The sequence below is a fragment of the Coregonus clupeaformis genome, chromosome 35 (assembly GCF_020615455.1).
Source record: "Coregonus clupeaformis isolate EN_2021a chromosome 35, ASM2061545v1, whole genome shotgun sequence".
NCBI lineage: Eukaryota > Metazoa > Chordata > Actinopteri > Salmoniformes > Salmonidae > Coregonus > Coregonus clupeaformis.
The window spans coordinates 31,855,213-31,878,514 of NC_059226.1; the positions used below are offsets into that span (position 1 = coordinate 31,855,213).

The following is a 23,302-nucleotide window of genomic DNA, read 5'->3' on the forward strand; positions in this document are numbered from 1 at the left end:
TAAAGCACAGCTCTGTGGAGTGTACGGCTTAAAGGGGTCCTATGGACAGATACTCCAATCTCCGCTGTGGAGCTTTGCAGGTCCTTCAGGGTTATCTTTGGTCTCTTTGTTGCCTCTGATTAATGCCCTCCTTGCCTGGTCCGTGAGTTTTGGTGGGCGGCCCTCTCTTGGCAGGTTTGTTGTGGTGCCATATTCTTTCCATTTTTTAATAATGGATTTCAAATGGTGCTCCGTGGGATGATTTTATAACCCAACCCTGATCTGTACTTCTCCACAACTTTGTCCCTGACCTGTTTGGAGAGCTCCTTGGTCTTTATGGTGCCGCTTGCTTGGTGGTGCCCCTTGCTTAGTGGTGTTGCAGACTCTGGGGCCTTTCAGAACAGGTGTAAATATACTGAGATCATGTGACACTTAGATTGCACACAGGTGGACTTTATTTAAATAATTATGAGACTTAAGGTAATTGGTTGCACCAGATCTTATTTAGGGGCTTCATAGCAAAGGGGGTGAATACATACAGTGAGGGAAAAAAGTATTTGATCCCCTGCTGATTTTGTACGTTTGCCCACTGACAAAGACATGATCAGTCTATAATTTTAAATGGTAGGTTTATTTGAACAGTGAGAGACAGAATAACAACAAAAAAATCCAGAAAAACCCATGTCAAAAATGTTATAAATTGATTTGCATTTTAATGAGGGAAATAAGTATTTGACCCCTCTGCAAAACATGACTTAGTACTTGGTGGCAGAACCATTGTTGGCAATCACAGAGGTCAGACGTTTCTTGTAGTTGGCCACCAGGTTTGCACACTTCTCAGGAGGGATTTTGTTCCACTCCTCTTTGCAGATCTTCTCCAAGTCATTAAGGTTTCGAGACTGACGTTTGGAAACTCGAACCTTCAGCTCCCTCCATAGATTTTCTATGGGATTAAGGTCTGGAGACTGGCTAGGCCACTCCAGGACCTTAATGTGCTTCTTCTTGAGCCACTCCTTTGTTGCCTTGGCCGTGTGTTTTGGGTCATTGTCATGCTGGAATAACCATCCACGACCCATTTTCAATGCCCTGGCTGAGGGAAGGAGTTTTTCACCCAAGATTTGACGGTACATGGCCCCGTCCATCGTCCCTTTGATGCGGTGAAGTTGTCCTGTCCCCTTAGCAGAAAAACACCCACAAAGCATAATGTTTCCACCTCCATGTTTGACGGTGGGGATGGTGTTCTTGGGGTCATAGGCAGCATTCCTCCTCCTCCAAACACGGCGAGTTGAGTTGATGCCAAAGAGCTCCATTTCGGTCTCATCTGACCACAACACTTTCACCCAGTTCTCCTCTGAATCATTCAGATGTTCATTGGCAAACTTCAGACGGGCCTGTATATGTGCTTTCTTGAGCAGGGGGACCTTGCGTGCGCTGCAGGATTTCAGTCCTTCACGGCGCAGTGTGTTACCAATTGTTTTCTTGGTGACTATGGTCCCAGCTGCCTTGAGATCATTGACAAGATCCTCCCGTGTAGTTCTGGGCTGATTCCTCACCGTTCTCATGATCATTGCAACTCCACAAGGTGAGATCTTGCATGGAGCCCCAGGCTGAGGGAGATTGACAGTTATTTTGTGTTTCTTCCATTTGCGAATAATCGCACCAACTGTTGACACCTTCTCACCAAGCTGCTTGGCGATGGTCTTGTAGCCCATTCCAGCCTTGTCCCTGATATCCTTGGAGAGCTCTTTGGTCTTGGTCATGGGGGAGAGTTTGGAATCTGATTGATTTATTGATTGCTTCTGTGGACAGGTGTCTTTTATACAGGTAACAAGCTGAGATTAGGAGCACTCCCTTTAAGAGTGTGCTCCTAATCTCAGCTCGTTACCTGTATAAAAGACACCTGGGAGCCAGAAATCTTTCTGATTGAGAGGGGGTCAAATACTTATTTCCAGCATTAAAATGCAAATCAATGAATAACACTTTTTAACATGCGTTTTTCTGGATATTTTTGTTGTTATTCTGTCTCTCACTGTTCAAATAAACCTACCATTAAAATTATAGACTGATCATTTCTTTGTCAGTGGGCAAACATACAAAATCAGAAGGGGATCAAATACTATTTTCCCACAGTGGGGAGAACAAGTATTTGATACACTGCCGATTTTGCAGGTTTTCCTACTTACAAAGCATGTAGAGGTCTGTAATTTGTATCATAGGTACACTTCAACTGTGAGAGACGGAATCTAAAACAAAAATCCAGAAAATCACATTGTATGATTTTTAAGTAATTCATTTGCATTTTATTGCATGACATAAGTATTTGATCACCTACCAACCAGTAAGAATTCCGGCTCTCACAGACCTGTTAGTTTTTCTTTAAGAAGCCCTCCTGTTCTCCACTCATTACCTGTATTAACTGCACCTGTTTGAACTCGTTACCTGTATAAAAGACACCTGTCCACACACTCAATCAAACAGACTCCAACCTCTCCACAATGCCCAAGACCAGAGTGCTGTGTAAGGACATCAGGGATAAAATTGTAGACCTGCACAAGGCTGGGATGGGCTACAGGACAATAGGCAAGCAGCTTGGTGAGAAGGCAACAACTGTTGGCGCAATTATTAGGAAATGGAAGAAGTTCAAGATGACGGTCAATCACCCTCAGTCTGGGGCTCCATGCAAGATCTCACCTCGTGGGGCATCAATGATCATGAGGAAGGTGAGGGATCAGCCCAGAACTACACGGCAGGACCTGGTCAATGACCTGAAGAGAGCTGGGACCACAGTCTCAAAGAAAACCATTAGTAACACACTACGCCGTCATGGATTAAAATCCTGCAGCGCACGCAAGGTCCCCCTGCTCAAGCCAGCGCATGTCCAGGCCCGTCTGAAGTTTGCCAATGACCATCTGGATGATCCAGAGGAGGAATGGGAGAAAGTCATGTGGTCTGATGAGACAAAAATAGAGCTTTTGGTCTAAACTCCACTCGCCGTGTTTGGAGGAAGAAGAAGGATGAGTACAACACCAAGAACACCATCCCAACCGTGAAGCATGGAGGTGGAAACATCATTCTTTGGGGATGCTTTTCTGCAAAGGGGACAGGACGACTGCACCGTATTGAGGGGAGGATGGATGGGGCCATGTATCGCGAGATCTTGGCCAACAACCTTCTTCCCTCAGTAAGAGCATTGAAGATGGGTTGTGGCTGGGTCTTCCAGCATGACAACGACCCGAAACACACAGCCAGGGCAACTAAGGAGTGGCTCCGTAAGAAGCATCTCAAGGTCCTGGAGTGGCCTAGCCAGTCCGTATTGCCCAGCGACAGCCCCGAAACCCGAAGGATCTGGAGAAGGTCTGTATGGAGGAGTGGGCCAAAATCCCTGCTGCAGTGTGTGCAAACCTGGTCAAGACCTACAGGAAACGTATGATCTCTAATTGCAAACAAAGGTTTCTGTACCAAATATTAAGTTCTGCTTTTCTGATGTATCAAATACTTATGTCATGCAATAAAATGCAAATGAATTACTTAAAAATCATACAATGTGATTTTCTGGACTTTTGTTTTAGATTCCGTCTCTCACAGTTGAAGTGTACCTATGATGAAAATTACAGACCTCTACATGCTTTGTAAGTAGGAAAACCTGCAAAATCGGCAGTGTATCAAATACTTGTTCTCCCCACTGTATGTATGTATATGTATATATATATATATATATATATATATATATATATATTTTTTTTTGGACAACATATATCGATCTAACATCGTTTTAAAATGTAATAAATCGATTGTATCGATACTAGGAAATAACCCATTGGATTTAAGCACGTCAGACTTTATATGGATGTTTTTTCTTAGCACTTTTAATGATAAAGGCTTTAAACATTACTCGATTCAGTCTGCCTATCCGTGACGTCATCGCGCCAGCAGCAGCGCAAAGGCGCCAAGACAACAAAACATAGAATGACGGACGACAGAGGAGAAGCCGACGAGCGAGAAATTATCAAGCCACCATTGCGGTCCTTACAAGAAACAGGAATCTAGGAAACTTCACCTGCACTGTCCAGTATCCAGGTATTTATTTCAGTCACACTGGTTGAATTTTTGGCTAAAAGGTTACTGAATCGATTTCAAGTCACTGAATCGTTTCGGATCGTATCGTTCTAAATGAACCAATATCGTCCTTGAATCGTATCGACAACCACGAATCGTGATACAAATCAAATCGTTGTTAAAACGAATCGTTACACCCCTAATATATATATATATATATATATATATATATATATATATATATATATATATATATATATACTGCTCAAAAAAATAAAGGGAACACTTAAACAACACAATGTAACTCCAAGTCAATCACACTTCTGTGAAATCAAACTGTCCACTTAGGAAGCAACACTGGTTGACAATACATTTCACATGCTGTTGTGCAAATGGAATAGACAACAGGTGGAAATTATAGGCAATTAGCAAGACACCCCCAATAAAGAAGTGGTTCTGCAGGTGGTGACCACAGACCACTTCTCAGTTCCTATGCTTCCTGGCTGATGTTTTGGTCACTTTTGAATGCTGGCGGTGCTTTCACTCTAGTGGTAGCATGAGACGGAGTCTACAACCCACACAAGTGGCTCAGGTAGTGCAGCTCATCCAGGATGGCACATCAACGCGAGCTGTGGCAAGAACAGCGCCGGAGAAGATGGCTGCCGTTTTACAGCCCTCTAACCAATTGTACTATTATGTGTGTTTTTCCGCGTTATTTGTAATTTATTTTGTACATAATGTTTATGCCATCGTCTCTTATAACCAAAAAGAGCTTCTGGATATCAGGACAGCGATTACTCACCTCGCATTGGACGAAGACTTTTTCTTCAACGAGTCGGACGCGAAGGATATTCTACAGACACCCGGCAAGGCCCAGATCCCCCGTCATTCGCCTGAGGAAGAGACGGAGATATCGTGGACGTAGGTCGGGGTGCCTTGTAAGGGATCCGACGGCGAGCGAGTAAACTGCCTCTCCCATCAATACTATTAGCCAACGTTCAATCTTTTGAGAATAAAATTGACGATTTAAGATTACGGTTATCCTACCAACGGGACATTAAAAACTGTAATATCTTATGTTTCACGGAGTCGTGGCTGAACGACAACAATGATACCATTCAGCTAGCAGGCTACACGCTACATCGGCAGGACAGAACGGCTGGCTCCGGTAAGACAAAGGGTGGCGGTCTCTGTATATTTGTAAACAACAGCTGGTGTACAAAATCAAATACTAAGGAAGTCTCGAGGTTTTGCTCGCCTGAGGTAGAGTATCTTATGATAAGCTGTAGACCACACTATTTACCAAGAGAGTTTTCAGCTATATTTTTCATAGCTGTCTATTTACCACCACAAACCAATGCTGGCATTAAGATTGCACTGAACGAGTTGTACAAGGCCATTAATCAACAGGAAAACGCTCATCCAGATGCAGCGCTCCCTAGTGGCCGGGGACTTTAATGCAGGGGAAACTTAAATCCGTTCTACCTAATTTCTACCAGCATGTCAAATGTGCAACCAGAGGGGAAAAAAACTCTAGACCACCTTTACTCCACACACAGAGACGCATACAAAGCTCTCCCTCGCCCTCCATTTGGCAAATCTGACCATAACTCTATCCTCCTGATTCCTGCTTATAAGCAAAAACTGAAGCAGGAAGCACCAGTGATTCGGTTAATAAAAAAGTGGTCAGATGACGCAGATGCCAAGCTACAGGACTGTTTTGCCAGCACAGACTGGAACATGTTCCGGGATTCTTCAGACAGCATTGAGGAGTACACCACATCAGTCACTGGCTTCATCAATAAGTGCATCGATGATGTCGTCCCCCACAGTGACCGTACGTACATACCCCAACCAGAAGCCATGGATTACAGGCAACATCCGCACTGAGCTAAAGGGTAGAGCTGCCGCTTTCAAGGAACGGGACTCTAACCCGGAAGCTTATAAGAAATCCCGCTATGACCTCCGACGAACCATCAAACAGGCAAAGAGTCAATACAGGTCTAAGATTGAATCATACTACACTGGCTCTGACGCTCGTCGGATGTGGCAGGGCTTGAAAACTATTACAGACTACAAAGGGAAGCACAGCCGCGAGCTGCCCAGTGACACAAGCCTACCAGACGAGCTAAACCACTTCTATGCTCGCTTCGAGGCAAGCAACACTGAAGCATGCATGAGAGCACCAGCTGTTCCCGGACGACTATGTGATCACGCTCTCCGTAGCCGATGTGAGTAAGACTTTTAAGCAAGTCAACATTCACAAGGCCGCTGGGCCAGACGGATTACCAGGGCGTGTACTCCGAGCATGTGCTGACCAACTGGCAAGTGTCTTCACTGACATTTTCAACATGTCCCTGACCGAGTCTGTAATACCAACATGTTTCAAGCAGACCACCATAGTCCCCGTGCCCAAGAACTCTAAGATAACCTGCCTAAATGACTACCGACCCGTGGCACTGACGTCTGTAGCCATGAAGTGCTTTGAAAGACTGGTCATGGCTCACATCAACAGCATAATCCCAGAAACCCTAGACCCACTCCAATTTGCATACCGCCCCAACAGATCCACAGATGATGCAATCTCTATCGCACTCCACACTGCCCTTTCCCACCTGGACAAGAGGAACACCTACGTGAGAATGCTATTCATTGACTACAGCTCAGCATTCAACACCATAGTGCCCTCTAAGCTCATCACTAAGCTAAGGATCCTGGGACTAAACACCTCCCTCTGCAACTGGATCCTGGACTTCCTGACGGGCCGCCCCCAGGTGGTAAGGGTAGGTAACAACACATCTGCCACACTGATCCTCAACACGGGGGCCCCTCAGGGGTGCGTGCTCAGTCCCCTCCTGTACTCTCTGTTCACCCATGACTGCATGGCCAGGCACGACTCCAACACCATCATTAAGTTTGCCGACGACACAACAGTGGTAGGCCTGATCACCGACAACGATGAGACAGCCTATAGGGAGGAGGTCAGAGATCTGGCCGTGTGGTGCCAGGACAACAACCTCTCCCTCAACGTGACCAAGACAAAGGAGATGATTGTGGACTACAGGAAAAAAAAGAGGACTGAGCACGCCCCCATTCTCATCGACGGGGCTGTAGTGGAACAGGTTGAGAGCTTCAAGTTCCTTGGTGTCCACATCACCAACGAACTATCATGGTCCAAGCACACCAAGACAGTCGTGAAGAGGGCACGACAAAGCCTATTCCCCTCAGGAGACTAAAAAGATTTGGCATGGGTCCTCAGATCCTCAAAAAATTCTACAGCTGCACCATCGAGAGCATCCTGACTGGTTGCATCACCGCCTGGTATGGCAACTGCTTGGCCTCTGACCGCAAGGCACTACAGAGGGTAGTGCGTACGGCCCAGTACATCACTGGGGCAAAGCTCCCTGCCATCCAAGACCTCTATACCAGGCGGTGTCAGAGGAAGGCCCTCAAAATTGTCAAAGACTCCAGCCACCCTAGTCATAGACTGTTCTCTCTGCTACCGCACGGCAAGCGGTACCGAGTGCCAAGTCTAGGTCCAAAAGACTTCTCAACAGCTTCTACCCACAAGCCATAAGACTCCTGAACAGCTAATCATGGCTACCCGGACTATTTGCACTGCCCCCCACCCCATCCTTTTTACGCTGCTGCTACTCTGTTAAGTATTTATGCATAGTCACTTTAACTCTACCCACATGTACATATTACCTCAACTACCTCAACTAGCCGGTGCCCCCGCACATTGACTCTGCACCGTTACCCCCCTGTATATATATCCTCCCTACTGTCACTTTATTTTACTTCTGCTCTTTGTATTTCTCAACACTTTTTTTTGTTGTTGTTTTATTCTTACTTTTTTTGTTTAAAATAAACGCACTGTTGGTTAAGGGCTGTAAGTAAGCATTTCACTGTAATGTCTGCACTTGTTGTATTCGGCGCATGTGACCAATAAAATTTGATTTGATTTGATTTGAAGAAGGTTTGCTGTGTCTGTCAGCGTAGTGTCCAGAGCATGGAGGCGCTACCTGGAGACAGGCCAGTACATCAGGAGACGTGGAGGAGGCCGTAGGAGGGCAACAACACAGCAGCAGGACCGCTACCTCCGCCTTTGTGCAAGGAGGAGCAGGAGGAACACTGCCAGAGCCCTGCAAAATGACCTCCAGCAGGCCACAAATGTGCATGTGTCTGCTCAAACGGTCAGAAACAGACTCCATGAGGGTGGTATGAGGGCCCGACGTCCACAGGTGGGAGTTGTGCTTACAGCCCAACACCGTGCAGGACGTTTGGCATTTGCCAGAGAACACCAAGATTGGCAAATTCGCCACTGGCGCCCTGTGCTCTTCACAGATGAAAGCAGGTTCACACTGAGCACGTGACAGACGTGACAGAGTCTGGAGACGCCGTAGAGAACGTTCTGCTGCCTGCAACATCCTCCAGCATGACCGGTTTGGCGGTGGGTCAGTCATGGTGTGGGGTGGCATTTCTTTGGGGGGCCGCACAGCCCTCCATGTGCTCGCCAGAGGTAGCCTGACTGCCATTAGGTACCGAGATGAGATCCTCAGACCCCTTGTGAGACCATATGCTGGTGCGGTTGGCTCTGGGTTCCTCCTAATGCAAGACAATGCTAGACCTCATGTGGCTGGAGTGTGTCAGCAGTTCCTGCAAGAGGAAGGCATTGATGCTATGGACTGGGCCGCCCGTTTCCCAGACCTGAATCCAATTGAGCACATCTGGGCCATCATGTCTCGCTCCATCCACCAACGCCACGTTGCACCACAGACTGTCCAGGAGTTGGCGGATGCTTTAGTCCAGGTCTGGGAGGAGATCCCTCAGAAGACCATCCGCCACCTCATCAGGAGCATGCCCAGGTGTTGTAGGGAGGTCATACAGGCACGTATAGGCCACACACACTACTGAGCCTCATTTTGACTTGTTTTAAGGACATTACATCAACGTTGGATCAGCCTGTAGTGTGGTTTTCCACTTTAATTTTGAGGTTGACTCCAAATCCAGACCTCCATGGGTTGATAAATTTGATTTCCATTGATAACTCTTGTGTGATTTTGTTGTCAGCACATTCAACTATGTAAAGAAAAAAGTATTTATAAGATTATTTAATTCATTCAGATCTAGGATGTGTTGTTTAAGTGTTCCCTTTATTTTTTTGAGCAGTATATATACATACATACATACACACACACACACACATATATATATATATATATACAGTGGGGGAAAAAAGTATTTAGTCAGCCACCAATTGTGCAAGTTCTCCCACTTAAAAAGATGAGAGAGGCCTGTAATTTTCATCATAGGTACACGTCAACTATGACAGACAAAATGAGAAAAAAAAATCACATTTTAGGATTTTTAATGAATTTATTTGCAAATTATGGTGGAAAATAAGTATTTGGTCAATAACAAAAGTTTCTCAATACTTTGTTATATACCCTTTGTTGGCAATGACACAGGTCAAACGTTTTCTGTAAGTCTTCACAAGGTTTTCACACACTGTTGCTGGTATTTTGGCCCATTCCTCCATGCAGATCTCCTCTAGAGCAGTGATGTTTTGGGGCTGTCGCTGGGCAACACGGACTTTCAACTCCCTCCAAAGATTTTCTATGGGGTTGAGATCTGGAGACTGGCTAGGCCACTCCAGGACCTTGAAATGCTTCTTACGAAGCCACTCCTTCGTTGCCGGGCGGTGTGTTTGGGATCATTGTCATGCTGAAAGACCCAGCCACGTTTCATCTTCAATGCCCTTGCTGATGGAAGGAGGTTTTCACTCAAAATCTCACGATACATGGCCCCATTCATTCTTTCCTTTACACGGATCAGTCGTTCTGGTCCCTTTGCAGAAAAACAGCCCCAAAGCATGATGTTTCCACCCCCATGCTTCACAGTAGGTATGGTGTTCTTTGGATGCAACTCAGCATTCTTTGTCCTCCAAACACGACGAGTTGAGTTTTTACCAAAAAGTTATATTTTGGTTTCATCTGACCATATGCCATTCTCCCAATCCTCTTCTGGATCATCCAAATGCACTCTAGCAAACTTCAGACGGACCTGGACATGTACTGGCTTAAGCAGGGGTCACGTCTGGCACTGCAGGATTTGAGTCCCTGGCGGCGTAGTGTGTTACTGATGGTAGGCTTTGTTACTTTGGTCCCAGCTCTCTGCAGGTCATTCACTAGGTCCCCCCGTGTGGTTCTGGGATTTTTGCTCACCGTTCTTGTGATCATTTTGACCCCACGGGGTGAGATCTTGCGTGGAGCCCCAGATCGAGGGAGATTATCAGTGGTCTTGTATGTCTTCGATTTCCTAATAATTGCTCCCACAGTTGATTTCTTCAAACCAAGCTGCTTACCTATTGCAGATTCAGTCTTTCCAGCCTGGTGCAGGTCTACAATTTTGTTTCTGGTGTCCTTTGACAGCTCTTTGGTCTTGGCCATAGTGGAGTTTGGAGTGTGACTGTTTGAGGTTGTGGACAGGTGTCTTTTATACTGATAACAAGTTCAAACAGGTGCCATTAATACAGGTAACGAGTGGAGGACAGAGGAGCCTCTTAAAGAAGAAGTTACAGGTCTGTGAGAGCCAGAAATCTTGCTTGTTTGTAGGTGACCAAATACTTATTTTCCACCATAATTTGCAAATAAATTCATTAAAAATCCTACAGTGTGATTTTCTGGATTTTTTTTCTCAATTTGTCTGTCATAGTTGACGTGTACCTATGATGAAAATTACAGGCCTCTCTCATCTTTTTTAAGTGGGAGAACTTGCACAATTGGTGGCTGACTAAATACTTTTTTCCCCCACTGTGTGTATATATATATATATATATATATATATATATATATATATATGTGTGTGTGTGTGTATATGTATGTATATATATATATATATAAATATATATATATATATATATATATTATTACAATCACAGTGGTTTCTCCATTAATGATTTGATACTACTGCACTGTTGCAGCTAGGAACACAAGCATTTCTCTACACCCGCAATAACATCTGCTAAATGGGGCGGCAGGTAGCTTAGTGGTTAAGAGCGTTGTGCCAGTAACCGAAAGGTCTCTGGTTCTAATCCCCGAGCCGACTAGGTGAAAAATCTGTCGATGTGCCCTTGAGCAAGGCACTTAACCCTAATTGCTCATGTAAGTCGCTCTGGATAAGAGCGTCTGCTAAATGACTAAAATGTAAATGTAAATGTAAATATGTGTTTTTCCTAGCCACCGTGCTTCTACATCTGCATTGGTTGCTGTTTGGGGTTTTAGGCTGGGTTTCTGTATAGCACTTTGTGACATCTGCTGATGTAAAAAGGGCTTTATAAATTAGATTGATTGATTGATTCAGAGTGTAAAGTGAGTGCATTCAAATTAGTATGCAGAAACAACATGATAAAATCAGCTAAAGCATAAAAGGTTGGTGACCGCTGTGTTAGGCAAGTGGAGTAAAGAGTGAACAGACCTTAAAGCCGAGTTCCTGGGCGCAGGCGTAGACGGCAGCGGTCTTGCCCACCCCCGTGGGACCAGTGATCAGCAGGGTGTTACACATAAAGTCTTCCCCCTCCTGAGAGTCCCCGTCTTCAGTGTCCCATGAGTCTGTGTGGCCAAGAGGGGAACATCAGGCTGCTTTAGGTTTACTCTGTGGTAACTTCGAAAAAAGTTACTTTTACGTAGGACGATGTAACTATTTCAAAGGAGGGAAACATTTGTTTGTGCTCAAACAGTCATAGTCCTAACTGAAAATACAAGAGCAAAATCTTAGAAGAGAGGGCTCCACCATTTTTTGCAAGGTGACTGTCTCTTACCATTGCTGTCATCCTCCTGTTTCTTTTCCTTCTGTTTTTTCCTCTCTTCCCGGTCAGCTCTGAGCTTCCATTCCCTCAGCCAACTGTAAACGGATCGGTTTATGCAAAATTACTTGACAAATGAATTGAATGAATGGCACCTAACACACAAGGGCTTTCAATCAAGTGGATTCGGCTATTTCAGCAACACCTGTTGCTGACAGGTGTATAAAATCGAGCACACAGCCATGCAATCTCCATAGACAAACATTGGCAGTATAATGGCCCGTACTGAAGAGCTCAGTGACTTTCAACGTGGCATCCTATGTCATAGGATGCCACTTTTCCAACAAGTCAGTTCGTTAAATTTCTGCCCTGCTAGAGCTGCCCCAGTCAACTTTAAGTGCTGTTATTGTGAAGTGGAAACGTCTCTAGACAATTCTGTGCTTCCAACTTTGTGGCAACAGTTTGGGGACGGCGCTTTCCTGTTTCAGCATGACAATGCCCCTATGCACAAAGTGAGGTCCATACAGAAATGGTTTGTCAAGATCGGCGTGGAAGAACTTTGGGATGAATTGGAAAGCCGACTGCGAGCCAGGCCTAATCACCCAACATCAGTGCCCGACCTCACTAATGCTTGTGACTGAATGGAAGCAAGTCCCCGCAGCAATGTTCCAACATCTAGTGGAAAGCCTTCCCAGAAGAGTGGAGGCTGTTATAGCAGCAAAAGGTGGGACCAACCCATCATTTTGGAACGAGATGTTCGACAAGCAGGTGTTCACATACTTTTGGCCATGCACTGTATATCTGTAATACCTGTGTAGAGCCAGCAGTATGCCTAGTACACCTAGCTACTGAGCTATTCAGTTGACTCATTCTGTAGATACACCACAGTCCCTTACCTGTGCAGCCTCCTCACTGAGGCAGTGTTGCCTATGATGTCATTGGAGTGCTGTGGTTGGTACTTCTCTGTCCACAACACATCCTCTTTTACGGAGTCTGGTGGAATAAAAAGGCAGTTACTAGAGACTATTCAAAAATTGATTGTGTAATCTCATGAAAAGGGGAAGGAAGCACATTTAAACGTCTAACTGAAAGGCCATGTTTTGGCTACCACTGATACTGCAAGATAAGAGGTTTTACAGAGAACTACATTACTTATTTGCCCTTACCATCTTTGACAGAGTTACCAGCCAGTGGAGAGTCCTCCAGGAGTACCACAGGGTCCTTTTGGGAGGGGAGTGGTGTTTTCATCTCCTCATTCTCCTGCTGCTTGCGCCTCCTCCCTCGCCCTCCCCTCCTGGGTGGCTCAGGTTCGGGGGAGATGGTGTCCCCGTCGATCACAATTATCTTCTCCTCCTCTGACCTCCTGGACCTCTGCTTCTTGGCCACCTTTCCCACGGCCCCCTCACCCTCTTCCATTCTCTTCCTCTTCCCCCCAACAGGCTCTGTCGATGCTGGGGCACTGCTGGGGAGTTTGGTGCCGGGGTCTGCCTCTGAAGCTGTGCATTGCTGGAGGTGGTCCGTCCGCCTCGTCAGGAAGCGTGTGAGGAACCGCTGGACGGGGAAAGGAGGGTTGGATGCACTGATCTCCCCCATTAGGAGCTTACGAATGGGCTCAGAGAAATCTTCTCGCCAGCCAGACCCCTGTTCAGAACAGATTATTCAGTTATCTAAAGTTGATTAACTCAAACAAAACTACACCAGTAAATATTACATGGAATATTACCAGTGAAATATGAAATGTGTAAAATAATATTACAACATACCCTTTCAGTGTGGGCTCTGGAGGCTGGCTCAGTCTTAAAGCAAGTGCCACTATCGAGGGATGGAAGCTGGTTTGATGGTAGACAGCAAAGCTCCTTCAGGAAGTGTAAGCGAGGAGAAACAGGCCATGGTAGACTCCAGAGAGGACAGTCTGTCAAATAAAAATGTATTTGATGGAGAACACAGAGGGAACACTTTGAACAGGAGGCACGCTGAAAAGGCAAAGGTTGCCGGTTCAAATCCAGGTTATGGCACACAAATTATTTAATAAAAATCTCAGTGCAGTGCACACTCATTATCTATCAGTTGCTTAAGATTTATGTTAGTAAAATGGCCATTCAAAAAATCTAAACATCAGTGTGTGGCACCCTTTATGCATTATACAACTAATAAGACAATTTGGATGGAAGGGACAGAGCTAGCAAGGAGAACAACGTACCCTGTGACGTCTGCAGCACATGCACTACAGGCTGGAAGGAGGAGCAGGAGACAGCATAGGCCTCCTTGGTGGCAGCAGTTTTGGCTACCTGCTTCTTGAAGGACTCTGGGAGGCCACTCTTCAGGAACTCCCTGCGGGCTCGGAACTGTTCGTCATCCTGAGAGTTCTCTGAACCATCACGGCTAGAATGGGTAAGAGGCACAATAGGGGTGTAAGGTCTTGTTGAGGTCTGCTAAAATTTAGAATAGAGACCAACCGGTGTTATTGGTAATAAGCTGCAAGTCTGTAATTAGCTTACCTGCTGTCATCAAAGATGGATATGACTGATGTCCTCTGTGCTTTCTTCCCAAGGAACATGGGAGCCACTTTGGAAGGTAAGAAAAAACACACAATAAAACATTAATGTTAGTGTCCATATATATATATATATATATACACACACACACACAGTTGAAGTCGGAAGTTTACATGCACAAAGTAGATGTCCTAACCGACTTGCCAAAACTATAGTTTGTTAACAAGAAATGTATGGAGTGGTTGAAAAACGAGTTTTAATGACTCCAAACTAGTGTATGGGCTCCCGAGTGGCGCAGTGGTCTAAGGCACTGCATCTCAGTGCTTGAGTTGTCACTACAGACCCACTGGTTCGATTCCAGGCTGTATCACAACCGGCCGTGATTGGGAGTCCCATAGGGCAGCGCACAATTGGCCCAGCGTCGTCCGGGTTTGGCCGGTGTAGGCTGTCATTGTAAATAAGAATTTGTTCTTAACTGACTTGCCTAGTTAAATAAAAAGAAAAAAGAAAAACTTCCGACTTCAACTGTATATATCTATATACAGTGGGGAGAACAAGTATTTGATAACCTGCAAAATCGGCAGTGTTTCCTACTTACAAAGCATGTAGAGGTCTGTAATTTTTATCATAGGTACACTTCAATTGTGAGAGACAGAATCTAAAACAAAAATCCAGAAAATCACATTGTATGATTTTTAAGTAATTCATTTGCATTTTATTGCATGACATAAGTATTTGATACATCAGAAAAGCAGAACTTAATATTTGGTACAGAAACCTTTGTTTGCAATTAGAGATCATACGTTTCCTGTAGGTCTTGACCAGGTTTGCACACACTGCAGCAGGGATTTTGACCCACTCCTCCATACAGACCTTCTCCAGATCCTTCAGGTTTCGGGGCTGTCGCATGGCAATACGGACTTTCAGCTCCCTCCAAAGATTTTCTATTGGGTTCAGGTCTGGAGACTGGCTAGGCCACTCCAGGACCTTGAGATGCTTCTTACGGAGCCACTCCTTAGTTGCCCTGGCTGTGTGTTTCGGGTCGTTGTCATGCTGGAAGACCCAGCCACGACCCTTCTTCAATGCTCTTATTGAGGGAAGGAGGTTGTTGGCCAAGATCTCGCGATACATGGCCCCATCCATCCTCCCCTCAATACGTTGCAGTGGTCCTGTCCCCTTTGCAGAAAAGCATCCCCAAAGAATGATGTTTCCACCTCCATGCTTCACGGTTGGGATGGTGTTCTTGGGGTTGTACTCATCCTTCTTCTTCCTCCAAACACGGCGAGTGGAGTTTAGACCAAAAAGCTCTATTTTTGTCTCATCAGACCACATGACTTTCTCCCATTCCTCCTCTGGATCATCCAGATGGTCATTGGCAAACTTCAGACGGGCCTGGACATGCGCTGGCTTGAGCAGGGGGACCTTGCGTGCGCTGCAGGATTTTAATCCATGACGGCGTAGTGTGTTACTAATGGTTTTCTTTGAGACTGTGGTCCCAGCTCTCTTCAGGTCATTGACCAGGTCCTGCCGTGTAGTTCTGGGCTGATCCCTCACCTTCCTCATGATCATTGATGCCCCATGAGGTGAGATCTTGCATGGAGCCCCAGACCGAAGGTGATTGACCGTCATCTTGAACTTCTTCCATTTTCTAATAATTGCGCCAACAGTTGTTGCCTTCTCACCAAGCTGCTTGCCTATTGTCTTGTAGCCCATCCCAGCCTTGTGCAAGTCTAAAATTTTATCCCTGATGTCCTTACACAGCACTCTGGTCTTGGCCATTGTGGAGAGGTTGGAGTCTGTTTGATTGAGTGTGTGGACAGGTGTCTTTTATACAGGTAACGAGTTCAAACAGGTGCAGTTAATACAGGTATTGAGTGGAGAACAGGAGGGCTTCTTGAAGAAAAACTAACAGGTCTGTGAGAGCCGGAATTCTTACTGGTTGGTAGGTGATCAAATACTTATGTCATGCAATAAAATGCAAATTAATTACTTAGAAAATCATACAATGTGATTTTCTGGATTTTTGTTTTAGATTCTGTCTCTCACAATTGAAGTGTACCTATGATAAAAATTACAGACCTCTACATGCTTTGTAAGTAGGAAAACCTGCAAAATCGGCAGTGTATCAAATACTTGTTCTCCCCACTGTATACACACAATTAAGTAAATAAATAATATACAGTTGAAGTCTGAAGTTTACATACACCTTAGCCAAATACATTTAAACTCAGTTTTTCACAATTCCTGACATTTAATCCTAGTAAAAATTCCCTGTCTTAGGTCAGTTAGGAACACCACTTTATTTTAAGAATGTGAAATGTCAGAATAATAGTAGAGAGAATGATTTATTTCAGCTTTTATTTCTTTCATCACATTCCCAGTGGGTCAGAATTTTACATACACTCAATTAGTATTTGGTAGCATTGCCTTTAAATTGTTTAACTTGGGTCAAACGTTTCAGGTAGCCTTCCACAAGCTTCCCACAATAAGTTGGGTGAATTTTGGCCCATTCCTCCTGACAGAGCTAGTGTAACTGAGTCAGGTTTGTAGGCCTCCTTGATCGCACACGCCTTTTCAGTTCTGTCCACAAATGTTCTATAGGATTGAGGTCAGGGCTTTGTGATGGCCACTCCAATACCTTGACTTTGTTGTCCTTAAGCCATTTTGCCACAACTTTGGAAGTATGCTTGGGGTCATTGTCCATTTGGAAGACCCATTTGCGACCAAGCTTTAACTTCCTGACTGATATCTTGAGATGTTGCTTCAATACAGTGAGGGAAAAAGGTATTTGATCCCCTGCTGACTTTGTACGTTTGCCCACTGACAAAGAAATGATCAGTCTATAATTTTAATGGTAGGTTTATTTGAACAGTGAGAGACAGAATAACAACAAAAAAATCCAGAAAAATGCATGTCAAAATTTTTATTAATTGATTTGCATTTTAATGAGGTAAATAAGTATTTGAACCCTCTGCAAAACATGACTTAGTACTTGTTGGCAATCACAGAGCTCAGACGTTTCTTGTAGTTGGCCACCAGGTTTGCACACATCTCAGGAGGGATTTTGTCCCACTCCTCTTTGCAGAACTTCTCCAAGTCATTAAGGTTGAGGCTGACGTTTGGCAACTCGAACCTTCAGCTCCCTCCACAGATTTTCTATGGGATTAAGGTCTGGAGACTGGCTAGGCCACTCCAGGACCTTAATGTGCTTCTTCTTGAGCCACTCCTTTGTTGCCTTGGCCGTGTGTTTTGGATCATTGTCATGCTGGAATACCCATCAACGACCCATTTTCAATGCCCTGGCTGAGGGAAGGAGTTTCTCACCCAAGATTTGACGGTACATGGCCACGTCCATCATCTCTTTGATACGGTGAAGTTGTCCTGTCCCCTTAGCAGAAAAACACCCACAAAGCATAATGTTTCCACCTCCATGTTTGACAGTGGGGATGGTGTTCTTGGGGTCATAGGCAGCATTCCTCCTCCTCCAAACACGGCGAGTTGAGTTGATGCCAAAGAGCTCCATTTTGGTCTCATCTAACCACAACACTTTCACCCAGTTCTCCTCTGAATCATTCAGATGTTCATTGGCAAACTTCAGGCGGGCCTGTATATGTGCTTTCTTGAGCAGGGGGACCTTGCGGGCGCTTGAGGATTTCAGTCCTTCACGGCGTAGTGTGTTACCAATTGTTTTCTTGGTGACTATGGTCCCAGCTGCCTTGAGATCATTGACAAGATCCTCCCATGTAGTTCTGGGCTGATTCCTCACCATTCTCATGATCAATGCAACTCCACGAGGTGAGATCTTGCATGGAGCCCCAGGCCAAGGGAGATTGACAGTTATTTTGTGTTTCTTCCATTTGCGAATAATCGCACCAACTGTTGTCACCTTCTCACCAAGCTGCTTGGCGATGGTCTTGTAGCCCATTCCAGCCTTGTGTAGGTTTACAATCTTGTCCCTGACATCCTTGGAGAGCTCTTTGGTCTTGGCCATGGTGGAGAGTTTGGAATCGGATTGATTGATTGATTGCTTCTGTGGACAGGTGTCTTTTATACAGGTAACAAACTGAGATTAGGAGCACTCCCTTTAAGAGTGTGCTCCTAATCTCAGCTCATTACCTGTATAAAAGACACCTGGGAGCCAGAAATCTTTCTGATTGAGAGGGGGTCAAATACTTATTTCCCTCATTAAAATGCAAATCAATTTATAACATTTTTGACATGCGTTTTTCTGGATTTTTTGTTGTTATTCTGTCTCTCACTGTTCAAATAAACCTACCATTAACATTATAGACTGATCATTTCTTTGTCAGTGGGCAAACGTACAAAATCAGCAGGGGATCAAATACTTTTTTCCCCTCACTGTATATCCACATAATTTTCCTTCCTCATGATGCCATCTATTTTGTGAAGTGCACCAGTCCCTCCTGCGGCAAAGCACCCCCACAGCATGATGCTGCCACCCCTGTGCTTCATGGTTGGGATGGTGTTCTTCGGCTTGCAAGCCTCCCCCTTCTTCCTCCAAACATAACGACGGTCATTATGGCCAAACAGTTCTATTTTTGTTTCATCAGACCAGAGGACATTTCTCCAAAAAGTATGATCTTTGTCCCCATGTGCAGTTGCAAACTGTAGTCTGGCTTTTTCATGGTGGTTTTGGAGCAGTGGCTTCTTCCTTGCTGAGTGTCCTTTCAGGTTATGTCGATATAGGACTTGTTTTACTGTGGATATAGATACTTGTGTACCTGTTTCCTCCAGCATCTTCACAAGGTCCTTTGCTGTTGTTCTGGGATTGATTTGCACTTTCCGCACCAAAGTACGTTCATCTCTAGGAGACAGAACGCGTCTCCTTCCTGAGCGGTATGACGGCTGCGTGGTCCCATGGTGTTTATACTTGCGTACTATTGTTTGTACAGATGAACGTGGTACCTTCAGGCGTTTGGAAATTGCTCCCAAGGATGAACCAGACTTGTAGAGGTCTACAATTTTTTTCTGAGGTCTTGGCTGATTTCTTTTGATTTTCCCATGATGTCAAGCAAAGAGGCACTGAGTTTGAAGGTAGGCCTTGAAATACATCCACAGGTACACCTCCAATTGACTCAAATGATGTCAATTAGCCTATCAGAAGCTTCTAAAGCCAATACATCATTTTCTGGAATTGTCCAAGCTGTTTAAAGGCACAGTTGCTTAGTGTATGTAAACTTCTGACCCACTAGAATTGTGATACAGTGAATTATAAGTGAAATATTCTGTCTGTAAACAATTGTTGGAAAAATTACTTGTGTCACGCACAAAGTAGATGTCCTATCCGACTTGCCAAAACTATAGTTTGTTAACAAGAAATGTGTGGAGTGGTTGAAAAATGAGTTTTAATGACTCCAACCTAAGTGTATGTAAATTTCCGACTTCAACTGTACCAATTGGTGCCCAGCCCGTATAAGACAAGATTTCATCAAGTATATGTGCACAAAACACAAATTACATTTAACAAACGTAATGCTTTAAACAATTAAATGCTTAATTAACAATCATGACAAAAGCACGGCTTTCACCTTGTCACACTACACAAATAATACACGTCCCCTTCTCCTCCAGGCTTTGTAAATAAATTGTGCAATGTCGAAAATTCACTTTCAAAGAAATTACTGTAGCAGAACACTTCAGGGTGAGCAGAACTAGATTTTTTTACGAAACATGTCTATAACCATGTTACGACTTTTTATGTCAACAACCGTGTTAAAGTACCTGCTGGATTCTTGGACTCTTTGATGGCAGGTGCTTTTTTCCCCAATACATCATTTAGACTGCGTTTCTGAGCCTTGCCCTTCTCCTTGGCAGTCGGAGCAGAGCCATCCTGGCTATCCTCCACACAAACCACTGAGTCCTGCACAAACAGTGGTTTGCAAAAATAAAGGGTTAGCAGGTTATCTATGAAACAAAGCCTTTCTGTACTTGTGCTTCATCTCACAGTTGGAGAAATGGACAGGAAACAAGATAGTCAGGTGGATTGAGAACTACATGCATCATCTTTAATATGACACTAATAAAACCCATGTTATCAATCGAGCATGAATTGTACAGTAGGCTACCCAGTACACACTGTGAGTGAGAGTATAACATCATCTCCCATGTAAGGAAAAACCTACAACCTACAATAATTTAACTGAAATGTAATTAGGACTGTCGGACTGTAGTGTACCTCATCTTCATTGTAGCTCTTCTTGACGGAGACCTGGCACCGGGAGGAGCGTCGTAAGGAGCTCTGACCCTCCTTATCGGCTGCGGCCTTTTTACTCTGCTGTATCGCCCGGGCTTTCTCCACCAACTTCTTCGCCTTTTTTCTCTTCTTGGATGCATTGGATTCCTGAACAAGAGGATTCAAATGGGTTTATGAAGAAAAAATACAAGTGAAAGATAAGTGTGTGCTGAATTATAGCTGCTAATTCAAAACATTTGTTTCATATTTTAACTGATAAAAACCGAGGCTATAATTACCTTAGTAGGTAGGGGACTCAGGATTTCAAAATCACTTCCACCCTCAGATTTTGATGCAGAGCATAGGAAGACTCTGGTCAATTTCATCCTGAATGTTCAAGGTAACAATCAAATTATAACATTGTTTATGCAAAGGTAGTCAAAACAGAAAAAACAAACCAAATGCCCCAAATTAACATTTTCAAACAAATAAAATGAAAAACTAGATATTACAAAAAGTCAGCATGAAGCTAAAGCACTGCTGTGTCTGTAGTAATGTATTGTCCTGCCTTTAAGACAGTGTCCAGACCTGGGACAGGCCTCCATTGTGGATGAGTCAATCTATGTCCAAACCTATATGTCCAAACCTATTGTTACTGACCAACAGGATGCACAAGCTAGACAATTAAAAACTATGCTTAAAGACATCTTGACCATCCCTCACCTGATGGGACTTCCTATATTGTCTGGTGGACAGACCATCTGTGCTCTGAACACCCTGTGTCTTGACTTGTCTGACTTTGGGGTGGACATCTGGACCGGGCAGTCCTTGGTGACTGCTGCAACATCTTTCACCCTTTCTTTTATTGTTTTCCTCACTGGGGTTACTAGATCAACAACAGGTGTCTGCCTGCGAGGGGCTTCTCTGGTGGACCTCCTGACTGTTGTTGGTGTGGAGGTGGTGGGCTCTGTTTCAGGTTTAGCATCAGTGGTAGACTCTGCTTTGGGTTTAGCATCAGTCTCCATAGTGTCAGTCTCCATGGGAACATGGTTTTCTTGTGCTGCAGGTGAGGGAACTGACTCCTCCTCCTCCAGGGCCTTCTTCCTCCCTCGTCTCTGAGGTTTCTTCTTAGCTGCCTTTTTACCTGGCTGCTCCTCAATTGGGGCAGCAGAGTGTTTCTCCTCCTCAGCAGACTCCCCTGAGGCCTTGTCCACAGGCTGCTTCCCAGGGCCCATACCGGGCTTGGCTGGCTGCTTGAAAGCACTCATGAACTGCTTCCACTCAGTCTGGCTGCACTTGGGAGTGGATGATTCAGACTCGACGACACTGAGCTCCAGGTCCTCCTCCTGCAGGACCACGTTGGACTTCCGTTTGAGGGCAGGCAGCAGCTCCAGTCTAGACTGGGGACGAGGAGAGGAAGCGGTCTTCACCTCTACAGCTGCTGGGCTCCCCTCCTCTTTTCCCCTGGAGAAGATGGAGGCCATCTTTTTCTCTGCAACCAGGACTGGCTCGTGGCCGGGGGAAATGGTGTGCACCTCAGCTTGGATGGTGAGGGTTCGAGGGGATATCTGCAGGGGACACGGCTCATTGGCTTTGGGTACATCCAACGTGTCTTCTGGCTCCGGGTCGACTCTGCTTTCCTCTTCCACCACCTTCTCCTCTCCCTGGCCCTGAGTCTGTAGGAAGTCCTCAAAGGAGATGGTGACGGTGCTCCCGTTCAACTGAGACGCCTCACCCACGTTCACCTCTATGCTTGCATCACACAAAGACAGCTCAGCCTCCTGGACCTCGGGCACATACTCCTCCATTTCCTTATCCTCCTGCTGCTGCTGCTTGGCATTAGCCTTACTGACAGTTCTCTTTTCTGCAGTAGGTTGGTTCCATTTCACCTTGTCTTTTCGAGGTATTTTAGGAGAACCGTCACAACTTTCCTTTTTCTTTACAGGAGCCCTTTTTTTGGAGTCCACCTTGGGATGTTTGTCTTTTTGAGCCTTCTCAGGACATACCGCCCCAGGGTCATTCTCACCAGAGGTGTCTCCAGCCATACCAGCATCAGCACTGAACTGGGCCAGCAGGGCAGCTGTGTCACTACCCAGGATGCCACAGCTGCTGCTCACTACGTTGTCCTCTGACCCCTCACCATCTCCTGGCCCCTCTAAGACCACACACTCCTCCGTCTCAGTGGAGCCTGCATCAGCATCCGTCTCCTGTAACTGCCGGGCAACTTTGCTGGGCTTCCTGCCCCGTTTCTGAGGGGGCATGGCTGGCCGTCTCACAGGGCTGTCTACGCTGGCTGGTGATTCAGAGGGCTGGGGCCCCAGGCGGTTCTCCTTAGTCTGCTCTGGGGTACTCCCTTTCTCTCTAACTGGTGTAGTCTTCCGGCTGAAGTAATCCATGATGTTGTTGGACCTGGGTGGGGAGAAGGGTTTCTCCATGGGCTTGGGCACTGGGGAGAAGTAGTTTGTGATCGTCATGACAGGAGGAGCATGGGCATCTTTGCGTGATTTCTTGCATGGCTGTAAAACATGGCGAGATGATTACTCTCTAAATTATTAAAACTATGCAATTAAATACAGATATCCAATGCGATGACACAGGCTAGTGGTCCTCTGTAGCTCAGCTGGTAGAGCACGGCGCTTGTAACGCCAGGGTAGTGGGTTCGATCCCCGGGACCACCCATACACAAAAATGTATGCACGCATGACTATAAGTCGCTTTGGATAAAAGCGTCTGCTAAATTGCATATTATTATTATAGTGTAGACAGAATTTG

General features: G+C 45.2%; 1 protein-coding gene across 1 annotated transcript in view; it reads right to left on the reverse strand.

Annotated features, from left to right (window-relative positions):
- The window catches only part of LOC121551437 (ATPase family AAA domain-containing protein 5), a 37,663-nt gene that overhangs the window by 13,669 nt on the left and 692 nt on the right, over positions 1–23,302 (reverse strand). The window contains exons 3-13 of the mRNA XM_041864094.2: positions 21,254–23,046; positions 20,830–20,917; positions 20,534–20,698; positions 20,080–20,218; positions 14,341–14,407; positions 14,043–14,224; positions 13,606–13,754; positions 13,009–13,483; positions 12,739–12,835; positions 11,858–11,940; positions 11,515–11,648 (exon numbers count right to left, since the gene is read on the reverse strand). Coding sequence (XP_041720028.2) covers positions 11,515–11,648; positions 11,858–11,940; positions 12,739–12,835; positions 13,009–13,483; positions 13,606–13,754; positions 14,043–14,224; positions 14,341–14,407; positions 20,080–20,218; positions 20,534–20,698; positions 20,830–20,917; positions 21,254–23,046 — 3,372 coding nt within the window. The remainder of the gene's footprint in view (positions 1–11,514; positions 11,649–11,857; positions 11,941–12,738; positions 12,836–13,008; positions 13,484–13,605; positions 13,755–14,042; positions 14,225–14,340; positions 14,408–20,079; positions 20,219–20,533; positions 20,699–20,829; positions 20,918–21,253; positions 23,047–23,302) is intronic.